Source organism: Osmerus eperlanus, chromosome 5 (assembly GCF_963692335.1).
Source record: "Osmerus eperlanus chromosome 5, fOsmEpe2.1, whole genome shotgun sequence".
Taxonomy (NCBI): Eukaryota; Metazoa; Chordata; class Actinopteri; order Osmeriformes; family Osmeridae; genus Osmerus; species Osmerus eperlanus.
This window is the reverse complement of record NC_085022.1, coordinates 5,268,900-5,283,199: the sequence shown is the minus strand read 5'-3', so window position 1 is coordinate 5,283,199 and position 14,300 is coordinate 5,268,900. Positions and strand designations below refer to the sequence as shown.

Genomic DNA, 14,300 nt, shown 5'->3' with positions numbered 1-14,300 from the left:
GCAGATCAAGAGGTTCAGATCCCCCCGCGTACATCGCTTTGGATGAAACCATGTGCTGAAAGAATACATGATATTATTGTTTCCAGTGTCAGATGATTGGATCGTAGTGATGCTGTGTCCCTCCCGGCTGCAGGTGCAGGAACATGACGTACCCCTCGGACCTGCCCCGGCTCAGCATCATCTTCATCTTCGTCAACGAGGCTCTGTCCGTCCTGCTGCGCTCCGTCCGCACGGCCCTCCTCCGCACACCACCTCACCTCCTCCACGAGATCATCCTGGTGGACGACCACAGCAGCAACCGTACTTCCCTAACTTCCTCTTACTCCCCCAACCCCCTCTCTCACCCCCCAACCCCCCAACACCAGCAGCAGGAACTCCTACTTGCCCCGGTCGTGTATTAAGAACTCTGACTATCCCTCCCTTCCCAGACAGCCTGATGGCTGAGAGCTGTGCAGGCCTAAACTGTGTCCTTGAGACCTGCCCTAAGAGCTCGCTCACCAACCAAGGTTTAATGCAGACACACTTCCTGCTGCCAAATATGTCATTAACTTTAGGAGTTATGTGACCTTTGCTGAAGACCCATTTAATGTTTTTTTTATATATATATATATATATATATATATATTCTGTACAAATACATGGACTTGAAGGTTTAGGTATTCTGTCAGGACAAACTATGGGAGGTGTCTGCCTGTCTGTGTGTGTATACCCGTGTGTGTGTATACAGACGTGTGTGTGTTTACCCCTACATGTGTGTGTGTACTCCGTGTGTCGCTAGCGGAGCTGAAGGAGAACCTGCAGCAGTTCGTGGAGGAGACCAACGCCCACAGGCCCCACCTGATCAAGATGGTGCGCCACGCCCGCCAGGAGGGCCTCATCCGCGCCCGTGTCAGCGGCTGGAGGGCCGCCTCCGGACACGTGGTGGCGCTGTTCGATGCCCACGTGGAGTTCAATGTCGGCTGGTGAGAGGAGATCGAATGTGCCCATCATTCACCAGGCCCTGGAGAGAGAGAGGGGGAGAGAGAGTGGCAGAGAGAGTGGCAGAGAGAGTGGCAGAGAGAGAGACAGAGAGAGTGGCAGAGAGAGTGGCAGAGAGAGAGACAGAGAGAGTGGCAGAGAGAGTGGCAGAGAGAGAGACAGAGAAAGAGAGACAGAAAAAGAGACAGAGAGAGTGACAGAGAGACAGAGAGAGAGACAGAGAGAGAGAGAGAGACAGAGAGAGAGACAGAGAGAGAGACAGAGAGAGAGACAGAGAGAGAGACAGAGAGAGAGACAGAGACAGTCTCTGTTTTATGCTGACGACCTCGTCTTAGTGTCTCCCACCAAACAAGGACTACAACAACAGCTGTACATTGTTGAATAGTACTGTCAAAACTGGGCCCTTGCAGTAAATATAAAAAAAACTTATGTCATGATATTTCAAAAACGTCCAAGATACCAGGAAGACAAATACTAGTTTATTATAAATAATCATGTAATTGAACATACTTTGAGTTATAACTACCTTGGTTTAAACATAACAGCATCAGGGGGTTTCAACATGGCAGTGAATACACTGAAAGAAAAAGCTCAAAGAGCCCTAAATGCAATTAGGAGAACATTTTATAATTTACAAATTCCAATTAAAATCTGGCTTAAAATATTTGATAGTGTGATCCAGCCCATTGCGCTGTATGGTAGTGAAGTATGGGTCCAATCAGTCATCATAGCTATACCCGCTGGGACAAACACCCAACAGAATCTCTATATGCAGAATTCTGCAGATACATCTTACATGTACACAGAAAAACGCCAACAAATGCATGTAGAGCAGAATTAGGCAGATACCCAATGATAATTAATATCCAAAAGAGAGCACTACATTTCTTTAATCACCTTAAATCCAGCCATCTAGACACCTTCCATTCCAAAGCCCTCCAAACCCAAGAGTTGAACCCAGATAAGAGTCCCCTATGTCAGTTGGTGCTGAGACTAACGGCCTTCACTCAGACACACCCTGACCAGTCTCACACCAACACTGCTTTCCAAACACCAATCAGAGTAAACCAAATTTTAACACAATGTAAAGAAATCTATCTGGAACATTGGAAAGAAGAAACTAAAAGCCAAAGTAGATTAGAATGTTATTTAGCCTTACAAAGAGATTATAAACTGGCAGAATATCTCTACTGTCAGAGAAAGAAAGCAGAGACAGATCCTAACCAAGTACAGGCTCAGTGACCACCAATTGGCAATTGAAACAGGACGACACAACAAATCATGGCAACCAAAAGAAAACAGAATATGTGGTCACTGTTCGACAGGTGAGGTTGAGACAGAGATGCACTTCCTCCTACAATGTGAAACATTCAGTGATGTAAGAAATAGTTACTGTAACAAATTCCACTCTGTAATCTCAGATTTCAAAGGTCTTAGTGACCTTTCAAAGGTAAAAATACTCATAGGAGAAGGAGACAGGGCAGACCTTGCTCTCCTAGGAGAAGGAGACGGGGCAGACCTTTCTCTCCTAGGAGAAGGAGACAGGGCAGACCTTGCTCTCCTAGGAGAAGGAGACAGGGCAGACCTTGCTCTCCTAGGAGAAGGAGACAGGGCAGACCTTGCTCTCCTAGGAGAAGGAGACAGGGCAGACCTTGCTGCTAGGAGAAGGAGACAGGGCAGACCTTGCTCTCCTAGGAGAAGGAGACAGGGCAGACCTTGCTGCTAGGAGAAGGAGACAGGGCAGACCTTGCTCTCATAGGAGAAGGAGACAGGGCAGACCTTGCTCTCCTAGGAGAAGGAGACAGGGCAGACCTTGCTCTCATAGGAGAAGGAGACAGGACGGACCTTGCTCTCCTAGGAGAAGGAGACAAGGCAGACCTTGCTGCTAGGAGAAGGAGACAGGGCAGACCTTGCTCTCCTAGGAGAAGGAGACCGGGCAGACCTTGCTCTCCTAGGAGAAGGAGACAGGGCAGACCTTGCTGCTAGGAGAAGGAGACAGGGCAGACCTTGCTCTCATAGGAGAAGGAGACAGGGCAGACCTTCCTCTCCTAGGAGAAGGAGACAGGGCAGACCTTGCTGCTAGGAGAAGGAGACAGGGCAGACCTTGCTGCTAGGAGAAGGAGACAGGGCAGACCTTGCTCTCCTAGGAGAAGGAGACAGGGCAGACCTTGCTCTCCTAGGAGAAGGAGACAGGGCAGACCTTGCTCTCCTAGGAGAAGGAGACAGGGCAGACCTTGCTCTCCTAGGAGAAGGAGACAGGGCAGACCTTGCTCTCCTAGGAGAAGGAGACAGGGCAGACCTTGCTCTCTTAGGAGAAGGAGACAGGGCAGACCTTGCTCTCCTAGGAGAAGGAGACAGGACGGACCTTGCTCTCCTAGGAGAAGGAGACAGGGCAGAACTTGCTCTCCTAGGAGAAGGAGACAGGGCAGACCTTGCTCTCCTAGGAGAAGGAGACAGGGCAGACCTTGCTCTCCTAGGAGAAGGAGACAGGGCAGACCTTGCTCTCCTAGGAGAAGGAGACAGGGCAGACCTTGCTCTCATAGGAGAAGGAGACAGGACGGACCTTGCTCTCCTAGGAGAAGGAGACAAGGCAGACCTTGCTCTCCTAGGAGAAGGAGAGGACGGACCTTGCTCTCATAGGAGAAGGAGACAGGGCAGACCTTGCTCTCCTAGGAGAAGGAGACAGGGCAGACCTTGCTCTCCTAGGAGAAGGAGACAGGGCAGACCTTGCTCTCCTAGGAGAAGGAGACAGGGCAGACCTTGCTCTCCTAGGAGAAGGAGACAGGGCAGACCTTGCTCTCCTAGGAGAAGGAGACAGGGCAGACCTTGCTCTCCTAGGAGAAGGAGACAGGGCAGACCTTGCTCTCCTAGGAGAAGGAGACAGGGCAGACCTTGCTCTCATAGGAGAAGGAGACAGGGCAGACATTGCTGCCCAACATGCCACAACCTGAGAGCCAGTGAGTGACCTAGAGACACAATGCACACACATTACATGTACTGTGTGTGTGACTGACTGTGTGTATAAATGTATATTTATATATGAATCAATCTTAATGTTATGTTAATGTTCTCCTATCTTTCAACTGAATTGACCATATTTCATTTATTTAATCTGATTATTTGGTAATATTAATCATATACAAACCTCAATAATAATAATAATATAAATACTTCTGTAATTCCACTGTTGCTTTGGCAATATAAACATTTGTTCTTTCATGCTAATAAAACCCATTTAAATGAAATGAAGAGACAGAGAGACAAAGACAGAGACAGAGACAGAGACAGAGACAGAGAGACAGAGAAAGAGAGACAGAAAAAGAGACAGAGAGAGTGACAGAGAGACAGAGAGAGAGACAGAGAGAGAGACAGAGAGAGAGACAGAGAGAGAGACAGAAAGAGAGAGAGAGACAGAGAGACAGAGACAGTCTCTGTTTTATGCTGACGACCTCGTCTTAGTGTCTCCCACCAAACAAGGACTACAACAACAGCTGTACATTGTTGAATAGTACTGTCAAAACTGGGCCCTTGCAGTAAATATAAAAAAAACTTATGTCATGATATTTCGAAAACGTCCAAGATACCAGGAAGACAAATACTAGTTTATTATAAATAATCATGTAATTGAACATACTTTGAGTTATAACTACCTTGGTTTAAACATAACAGCATCAGGGGGTTTCAACATGGCAGTGAATACACTGAAAGAAAAAGCTCAAAGAGCCCTAAATGCAATTAGGAGAACATTTTATAATTTACAAATTCCAATTAAAATCTGGCTTAAAATATTTGATAGTGTGATCCAGCCCATTGCGCTGTATGGTAGTGAAGTATGGGTCCAATCAGTCATCATAGCTATACCCGCTGGGACAAACACCCAACAGAATCTCTATATGCAGAATTCTGCAGATACATCTTACATGTACACAGAAAAACGCCAACAAATGCATGTAGAGCAGAATTAGGCAGATACCCAATGATAATTAATATCCAAAAGAGAGCACTACATTTCTTTAATCACCTTAAATCCAGCCATCTAGACACCTTCCATTCCAAAGCCCTCCAAACCCAAGAGTTGAACCCAGATAAGAGTCCCCTATGTCAGTTGGTGCTGAGACTAACTGCCCTCACTCAGACACACCCTGACCAGTCTCACACCAACACTGCTTTCCAAACACCAATCAGAGTAAACCAAATTTTAACACAATGTAAATAAATCTATCTGGAACATTGGAAAGAAGAAACTAAAAGCCAAAGTAGATTAGAATGTTATTTAGCCTTACAAAGAGATTATAAACTGGCAGAATATCTCTACTGTCAGAGAAAGAAAGCAGAGACAGATCCTAACCAAGTACAGGCTCAGTGACCACCAATTGGCAATTGAAACAGGACGACACAACAAATCATGGCAACCAAAAGAAAACAGAATATGTGGTCACTGTTCGACAGGTGAGGTTGAGACAGAGATGCACTTCCTCCTACAATGTGAAACATTCAGTGATGTAAGAAATAGTTACTGTAACAAATTCCACTCTGTAATCTCAGATTTCAAAGGTCTTAGTGACCTTTCAAAGGTAAAAATACTCATAGGAGAAGGAGACAGGGCAGACCTTTCTCTCCTAGGAGAAGGAGACAGGGCAGACCTTGCTCTCCTAGGAGAAGGAGACAGGGCAGACCTTGCTCTCCTAGGAGAAGGAGACAGGGCAGACCTTGCTCTCCTAGGAGAAGGAGACAGGGCAGACCTTGCTCTCCTAGGAGAAGGAGACAGGGCAGACCTTGCTGCTAGGAGAAGGAGACAGGGCAGACCTTGCTCTCCTAGGAGAAGGAGACAGGGCAGACCTTGCTCTCCTAGGAGAAGGAGACAGGGCAGACCTTGCTCTCCTAGGAGAAGGAGACAGGGCAGACCTTGCTCTCCTAGGAGAAGGAGACAGGGCAGACCTTGCTCTCCTAGGAGAAGGAGACAGGGCAGACCTTGCTCTCCTAGGAGAAGGAGACCGGGCAGACCTTGCTCTCCTAGGAGAAGGAGACAGGGCAGACCTTGCTCTCCTAGGAGAAGGAGACAGGGCAGACCTTGCTCTCTTAGGAGAAGGAGACAGGGCAGACCTTGCTCTCATAGAAGAAGGAGACAGGACAGACCTTGCTCTCCTAGGAGAAGGAGACAGGGCAGACCTTGCTCTCCTAGGAGAAGGAGACAGGGCAGACCTTGCTCTCCTAGGAGAAGGAGACAGGGCAGACCTTCCTCTCCTAGGAGAAGGAGACAGGGCAGACCTTGCTCTCCTAGGAGAAGGAGACAGGGCAGACCTTGCTGCTAGGAGAAGGAGACAGGGCAGACCTTGCTGCTAGGAGAAGGAGACAGGGCAGACCTTGCTCTCCTAGGAGAAGGAGACAGGGCAGACCTTGCTCTCCTAGGAGAAGGAGACAGGGCAGACCTTGCTCTCCTAGGAGAAGGAGACAGGGCAGACCTTGCTCTCCTAGGAGAAGGAGACAGGGCAGACCTTGCTCTCATAGGAGAAGGAGACAGGGCAGACCTTGCTCTCCTAGGAGAAGGAGACAGGGCAGACCTTGCTCTCCTAGGAGAAGGAGACAGGGCAGACCTTGCTCTCCTAGGAGAAGGAGACAGGGCAGACCTTGCTCTCATAGGAGAAGGAGACAGGGCAGACATTGCTGCCCAACATGCCACAACCTGAGAGCCAGTGAGTGACCTAGAGACACAATGCACACACATTACATGTACTGTGTGTGTGACTGACTGTGTGTATAAATGTATATTTATATATGAATCAATCTTAATGTTATGTTAATGTTCTCCTATCTTTCAACTGAATTGACCATATTTCATTTATTTAATCTGATTATTTGGTAATATTAATAATATACAAACCTCAATAATAATAATAATATAAATACTTCTGTAATTCCACTGTTGCTTTGGCAATATAAACATTTGTTCTTTCATGCTAATAAAACCCATTTAAATGAAATGAAGAGACAGAGAGACAAAGACAAAGACAAAGACAGAGACAGAGACAGAGACAGAGACAGAGAGAGAGAGAGAGAGAGAGAGAGAGAGAGAGACAGACAGAGAGAGAGAAAGACAGAGAGAGAGAAAGACAGAGAGAGAAAGACAGAGAGAGAGAGAGAGACAGAGAGAGAGAGAAAGAAAGACAGAGAGAGAGACAGAGGCTGGGCTGTTCTGTCCTTGAGTTTGAGCAGAACTAGCCTCTACTGTAACTAAGAGGGTTTGCTTTCTGTCAACAGAAATGAGTTTCTGTTGCTGTAACGCCATGATGTGAAAATGGCCAATTATACCCATCATTCCTTTGTTGATCCACTCCATCCTTCTATCACGACATCGTTTTATCATCCTGAGAAACTGAATCCTTCACTAACACCTTCATTACCTTGGAACATGGGCCACTGTTGAACATGTTGCCCTGGCAACTTAGTGAGTCTTAGCTTGCTTGTTGGACAGAATGCTGTCCGCCCCTTAATTATGGTGTTCTCAACCTCACACAACCTGACAAGATCTCACCAAGCACTCACTAGAAGGAATATACACGCACACACGTTGGGGGATCTGCACACCCACATGCTTACACACAGACACACACATTCCCATGCACGCATAAACATGCACATGCACATGCGTGCATACAGTCATGTCCACCTACGCACACACACACACACACACTAGAGAGGCTGGATCTAAAATAACCCCTCCCCTGAGGTGTTGTGGCTCACGTATGAGAACTGACAGCTACAATGTGTTCCCCCTCACACACACACACACACACACACACATGCATACACATATACACACACACGCACACAAAGCCTATTTACAGCTAATGAAATTATTTGCGTCACTGCAGCTAAAACATTGGATTCCAGAAGGCTCTCCAAGACTCAGTAAACCAAACAAAATGTTTATTTGTTTTTACAAGTGAGCAGTTCATATTAGTGGTGATGTCAATTTCTCTTCATAGCCCAGTCATACACACAAGGGTGGGGATAGCTCGGTGGTTAGAGTGTTGAATGCCGATCAAGAGGTCGGTTTGGGATAAAACGTCTACATTATCGTTATTCCCTCTTGTAGTTTACGTGAGATAAACTGTTCCTCCGCCTGCAACGATGATGATGATTGAATCTGAAATGTCAGTTATTTAAAAAAGAGTGACTGACAGCTTTTTCATCACATCCCTTCTGTGTGTGCAACTTTATGTTTACCTGCCTTGGTGACCACTCTTTCCAAACTGCTATTTCATTTCTATCGTAACATTTCCATTCAGCTTTTATTTGTTGAAATGGTGCAGTCATGAAGAAGTCAAGCTGAGAGTAAATGTTTGTACTGGGAGATGTTCTCCTTGACTATTGTAGAGATTCTCATCTGGGCTTTATGGATATTGTTTTCACTCAGGCAATCAGATCATTGTAATGGCTTTCTGGAGTGTGTTTCTTGTGTTTGAGAGTGAGTGTGTTTGTGTGTTACCTTTGTTTGTGTGTGTGTGTGTTCATACTGTATGGGATCCTGTGTGTACATGGACCGTATGTGGATACATGTTTGTGTGTTCATTCGTATATATGTTTGTGTGTGCGCGCTAGGTCTATAACCAGGCTGTCTCTGTTCCAGGTCTCTAACCAGGTGTGGTCTCTGTTCCAGGTCTATAACCAGGCTGTCTCTGTTCCAGGTCTGTAACCAGGCTGTCTCTGTTCCAGGTCTATAACCAGGCTGTCTCTGTTCCAGGTCTCTAACCAGGTGTGGTCTCTGTTCCAGGTCTATAACCAGGCTGTCTCTGTTCCAGGTCTGTAACCAGGCTGTCTCTGTTCCAGGTCTGTAACCAGGTGTGGTCTCTGTTCCAGGTCTATAACCAGGTGTGATCTCTGTTCCAGGTCTGTAACCAGGTGTGGTCTCTGTTCCAGGTCTATAACCAGGTGTGGTCTCTGTTCCAGGTCTGTAACCAGGTGTGGTCTCTGTTCCAGGTCTATAACCAGGTGTGGTCTCTGTTTCAGGGCTGTAACCAGGTGTGGTCTCTTTTCCAGGTCTATAACCAGGTGTGGTCTCTGTTTCAGGGCTGTAACCAGGTGTGATCTCTGTTCCAGGTCTATAACCAGGTGTGATCTCTGTTTCAGGGCTATAACCAGGTGTGATCTCTGTTCCAGGTCTATAACCAGGTGTGGTCTCTGTTCCAGGTCTATAACCAGGTGTGATCTCTGTTTCAGGTCTATAACCAGGTGTGATCTTTGTTTCAGGGCTATAACCAGGTGTGATCTCTGTTCCAGGTCTATAACCAGGTGTGATCTCTGTTTCAGGGCTATAACCAGGTGTGGTCTCTGTTCCAGGTCTATAACCAGGTGTGGTCTCTGTTACAGGTCTATAACCAGGTGTGATCTCTGTTCCAGGTCTATAACCAGGTGTGATCTCTGTTCCAGGTCTATAACCAGGTGTGATCTCTGTTTCAGGGCTATAACCAGGTGTGATCTCTGTTACAGGTCTATAACCAGGTGTGGCCTCTGTTCCAGGGCTGTAACCAGGTGTGGTGTCTGTTTCAGGGCTGAGCCCATCCTTCTCAGGATCCAGGAGGACCGGAGACGAGTCATCTCTCCGTCATTTGACAACATCAAATTTGACACCTTTGAAATTGAGGAGTACCCTCTCTCCGCCCAGGGCTTCGATTGGGAGCTCTGGTGTCGCTACCTCAACCCCCCCAAAGCCTGGTGGAACCAGCGCAACCACAGCGCCCCCATCAGGTCAGTATGTGCTACGACAGCGTTCAAATCTAACACACATAATGGGGACTAAACCGTCATAGGCTTCAGTAGTTGTTGGTGACAGAACAATGTAGCTAACTGCACACTTTCGTACAGGTAGGGGCAGTTTGGACCAGTCATGTAGACAGGGACAGGGACACCAGCTGGCTACAATCTGTCTGGGACACACATTTCTTACATTCTTAATCTAAAGTGAAATCCTCGTAAACAAAGTTGTGGTGTGGGAACTGTTTTTGTTTTGGCTTCTATTGCATCAGTTAGATGTAGATGAAAGATTATTCTCTCTTCTGTTTAGACTTTACCCAGAAACATGATGCAACAAAAACAACTTTGTTCTCGACAGATGACATATGAGTTGGCATAGCAATCCTGTGTGGGTTTTCTGTCAAGAAATCAATGTTTCTCATCTGATGTAATTGAATTCTGGTTATGGTCAAAGCCTTGTGTTGACTGACCAATAACAGTTTAGGAGTTGGGGTGGTGATGATGCTGGTGCTGCTCTTTTTCAGGAGCCCTGCTCTGATTGGCTGTTTCGTGGTGGACAGGAAGTACTTTGAGGAGATCGGCCTATTGGACGAGGGAATGGAGGTCTATGGAGGAGAGAACGTGGAGCTGGGAATCCGAGTGAGTGTGTCTGCGTGTATCCATCAACATTGTTGTCTGTTATTATGTTAATGAGGCATGTGACAGAGAGATTTAGCCACTTCCAATCTGTCTTTAGCACCCAATATTCATTTTCACAACGAATAGCTCTATTTAGGCCCTCCATATGGCATAAACCTCTGCATCTCCACAATCCCGTCACTCCCTGTACAAATAGCTCTTCTCTGTCACGCCATAATCACATGCTGTTCCCAGAAAGATTGTATTAATAGATCTTCATTAAAGTGTTGTTAGTGTTTTTCCAGCGTATTTACCTCGCGTTGCTTCATATTAGGTGGATGTGCGTCTAACACCCAGAACTCAGCAGGCAGACCGCTTCTTGGCCGATTTATAATTTCCAGTCCATTAGCTAGCCTTCGCAACTCAACGCCGCAAATTAATGGACTTCTTAGCGTTTCACTTCCCCGATCGAGGTCTATTTCGGTCCGAGGTCTAGAACAACGAGGAGGTTGGCGAACGCCTTAGTGACTGTAGCTACGTTGTCGTTGTTTCTGTGTAACCGCCACACGTAATGGTGGTAAATGGACTGTGTTCATATTGCACGTTTTCTACTTTAACAGTAGGCCTACTCAAATCGCTTTACATGTTTTATCTGTCGTTTACCCATTCACACACACCCAGACTCGGCTCCAGAACGAATTAAATGGGGGGGCATTTTTTTCAGAAGGGGGGCACGCATTTGCCCCCCCTTGGAGCCGACCCTACACACACCGGATGCAGCGGAGCTGCCCTGCAAGGCGCTGGCCTGCCCATCGGGAGCAACTCAATCATCTGCTAATCCCACCGACAGCTTCCTCAGAGAAAATAAAGCGAATTAGCTTTGGAGATACTCAATGTCATATCACACAATGTCTGCATTACCTCCCCATTAAATACATTGTACAGCAAAAGGTTGAAAGCTTCTGGAAAGAGGCCATCCGGTCCCAGATGACAAAGCCCCTTTGTAAGACCCTCTATTGAATGTGTAATTATATTACAGGATTATAAAATACAAGTAGAATTTCATACATGGCTGCCTCTGCTCCAGGTTTTATATCCACAGTAAGTGATTAGGGATCAGTATGGCTTGTCAGACTTCATTACATTTGACGTTTCATTCATTTGGCAGATGCTTAGGCTATGTCTTGGCTAAGCAACATACAAATTGTGAATATTGAAAGTACAGCATAAGATCATGGATCAGAAATGCATAGTTTTGCAGTATTTCGGGTTATAAACCAGATTCTGAATCTGAAAAAAAACCTGATTCCAGGTCAGCTTTTCCCAGACATGGGCCCTTACCCGCGTCTCCTCGGGGTGTTATTCCAGGTTTGGCAGTGTGGGGGTAGTGTGGAGGTCCTCCCCTGCTCCAGGATCGCCCACATCGAGCGCGCTCACAAGCCCTACACGGACGACCTGACGTCCCACGTGCGTCGCAACGCGCTGCGGGCGGCCGAGGTCTGGATGGACGAGTACAAGAACCATGTCTACATGGCCTGGAACGTTCCGCCGCAGGTGGGGAGAACCTCAACCGCACCCTCGTTTCCCACGCCGGTTACCGTAGAGACGACAATCGGTCCAAAACACGCTGAAGATCCTGCACGTTTCAGTTCTGATCGTCAATATAATGTGTGTGTGTTTTTCCATCCAGAACTCAGGTATCGACATAGGAGACGTGTCTGAGCGCAGGGCCCTGAGGAGCAGGCTGGGCTGCAGGTCCTTCAGGTGGTTCCTCACCAACATCTACCCTGAGATGAGGACCTACAGCGGCACAGTGGCCTACGGAGTGGTGAGGAACACAGGCTTGTGCAGTAACTCTACCCCCAGGCCCCGGCTCCGGCCTAGGCCCACTCCTTATTCCTCACTGTTGGGTCACTTGGTCACGACATGACGTGAGGATGGGGTCACCAAAAACTGCTGTGGTCATAAAGTCCTAGTTCAAAATACTTGACCTCTGCAGACAGTCACACACAACATCAGTTACATATCCACAAACTACTCGGCACCAGGTGCAAAAGGCAAAAACCAATCCCTTTCCATCTGTAGTTAAACATTCAGTGTTTTTATTAACTCCCCGCTGAGCGTGTGTACACAGATCCCTGTAAGTAGAGAGGGTTGAGGAGGAGCCTGGAGAATAGGTTCCACAGAGTCGTGAGTAACTATCCGCCTATCCCTCCCAAAATAACCTCGTCCTCCCCTCCCCTGCTCGGCTTGTTAGGGAGCGGGTTGATGAGCTCATAGAGGAGCTGCAGATGTTTTGTTGTTGACGTTCCCGTCAGCGTGTGTGGGAGGAACACAAACACAAACACTTCCGAGCCCCAACAGTACAAACATGGAAGTACGATAATTGTGATGAAAATTGTACAACTTCTTCAATTTTTGGGGGGGCTTGAAAAGCGCTTCAAGTTTGTACTTTTTATTATATCTCATGAGCAAAGTAAACTGGTAGTGACTTTGCTCTCGAGAACACTTCTGTCCATTCACAACAACAGTGTGTATTCAAACACATGCAGCCCGCATAAACGATCCAACTGAGATAACTAAACACAGACACCATTAGCAGCTATGTCTTATCGTACCTTCTAACATTAAAGATACTCTGACCTGCTGTCAGAGACCTCTCACATATGTCGTCAAATATGCCTTCACGCGTTCTAGTGTGTCATGGTATCATGGCATCTTGATTACCCAGGGAGGCAGAGGAAAACACAGCTTAAGAGGCTTCTGGAAACAGATGGCCTATTAAGGAGTGTGAGGCAAAAACTCTGCGGTCTGAATCTATCCCCATCTCCGATCCAGTCCTCCTTCCTCTGCTCCTCCTCCTCTCCCTCCTTCAATCCTCTCTGATGAAACCAAATGTGTTTGATGAAATTAAATTCCATCCAACCCAATCCACAATAGAAGACTTTGGTCTGCAGTTTCTCCTAAATAATCATTCATATAACCCCCACCCACCCTCCCTCTCTCCCCATCTGTCTCTGTTTGTGTCTGTCTCCCTCTCTATCTTTTCTCCCCCTCTTGCACGTTCTTTTTTTTCTCTCTATTTCCTTCCCCCCTCTCTTTCTCACTTCACTTGAGAATATGTTCTCAATCGGCTCACCTGGTTAAATAAAGGTTAAATAAAAATAAATAAAATAAACTTCATCTCCATCTGTCTCCCCCTTTCTCTCTTTCACTCTCACCCCCTTCTTCTCTATCTCCCCCTGTCTCTATCCTTTTTCTGTCTTCCCCTCTTCTTCCCCCCCTCTATCTTTCCCCCTCCAACTCTCTCTCCCTTTACCTCTCCTCCTCTCCCGCCTCCCTCTCTCTCTCTCTCTCTCTCTCTCTCTCTCTCTCTCTCTCTCTCTCTCTCTCTCTGCGTGTGTCTCTCTCTCTCAGTTGAAGAACAGTCTGAGGAGCGACCTGTGTGTGGACCAGGGGCCAGAGTCCGACAACATCCCCATCATGTACCTCTGTCACGGGATGACCCCTCAGGTGAGTTCCGCAGACCTCTGAACCCTGTGACAACCTGCCCTATTCTGCCTTCTAGCCTCTACCACACCACCGCAGAATCCACAACATGCTATTTTCTGGATTTTTCTACCTATCATTCATTAAAATACCATCTGCGTGGCGATGGTAGAATCACATTGTCATCTTCAGACTTTGTAGTTAGGATGTCCTTGCTCTGGCATCATCTGTTCTGGTTTGGGTAGGACACAGTGGATCAATCTGTGGTCATTCAATAACATTGACTTACTGGAAGGTGTTATTTGAAACCTGCATCTGGGTCATGCCAGCCAGCTCACTTTGTCTCAGCCAAACCACAGAGTCTGCAGTTTTGCCTGCTGTCACAACTTCTGTAATTTCTCTTCACACGGAAGAACACTGAGGACGCAACTGAATTTTTGTTACAAATTGCATAAAACTGC

General features: G+C 46.9%; 1 protein-coding gene across 1 annotated transcript in view; it reads left to right on the top strand.

Annotated features, from left to right (window-relative positions):
* LOC134020964 (polypeptide N-acetylgalactosaminyltransferase 18-like) overlaps nt 1-14,300 on the top strand; it is a 47,937-nt gene that overhangs the window by 22,048 nt on the left and 11,589 nt on the right. Inside the window, exons 3-9 of the mRNA XM_062461352.1 lie at nt 134-300; nt 779-962; nt 9,529-9,726; nt 10,257-10,371; nt 11,719-11,904; nt 12,041-12,178; nt 13,768-13,863. Coding sequence (XP_062317336.1) covers nt 134-300; nt 779-962; nt 9,529-9,726; nt 10,257-10,371; nt 11,719-11,904; nt 12,041-12,178; nt 13,768-13,863 — 1,084 coding nt within the window. The remainder of the gene's footprint in view (nt 1-133; nt 301-778; nt 963-9,528; nt 9,727-10,256; nt 10,372-11,718; nt 11,905-12,040; nt 12,179-13,767; nt 13,864-14,300) is intronic.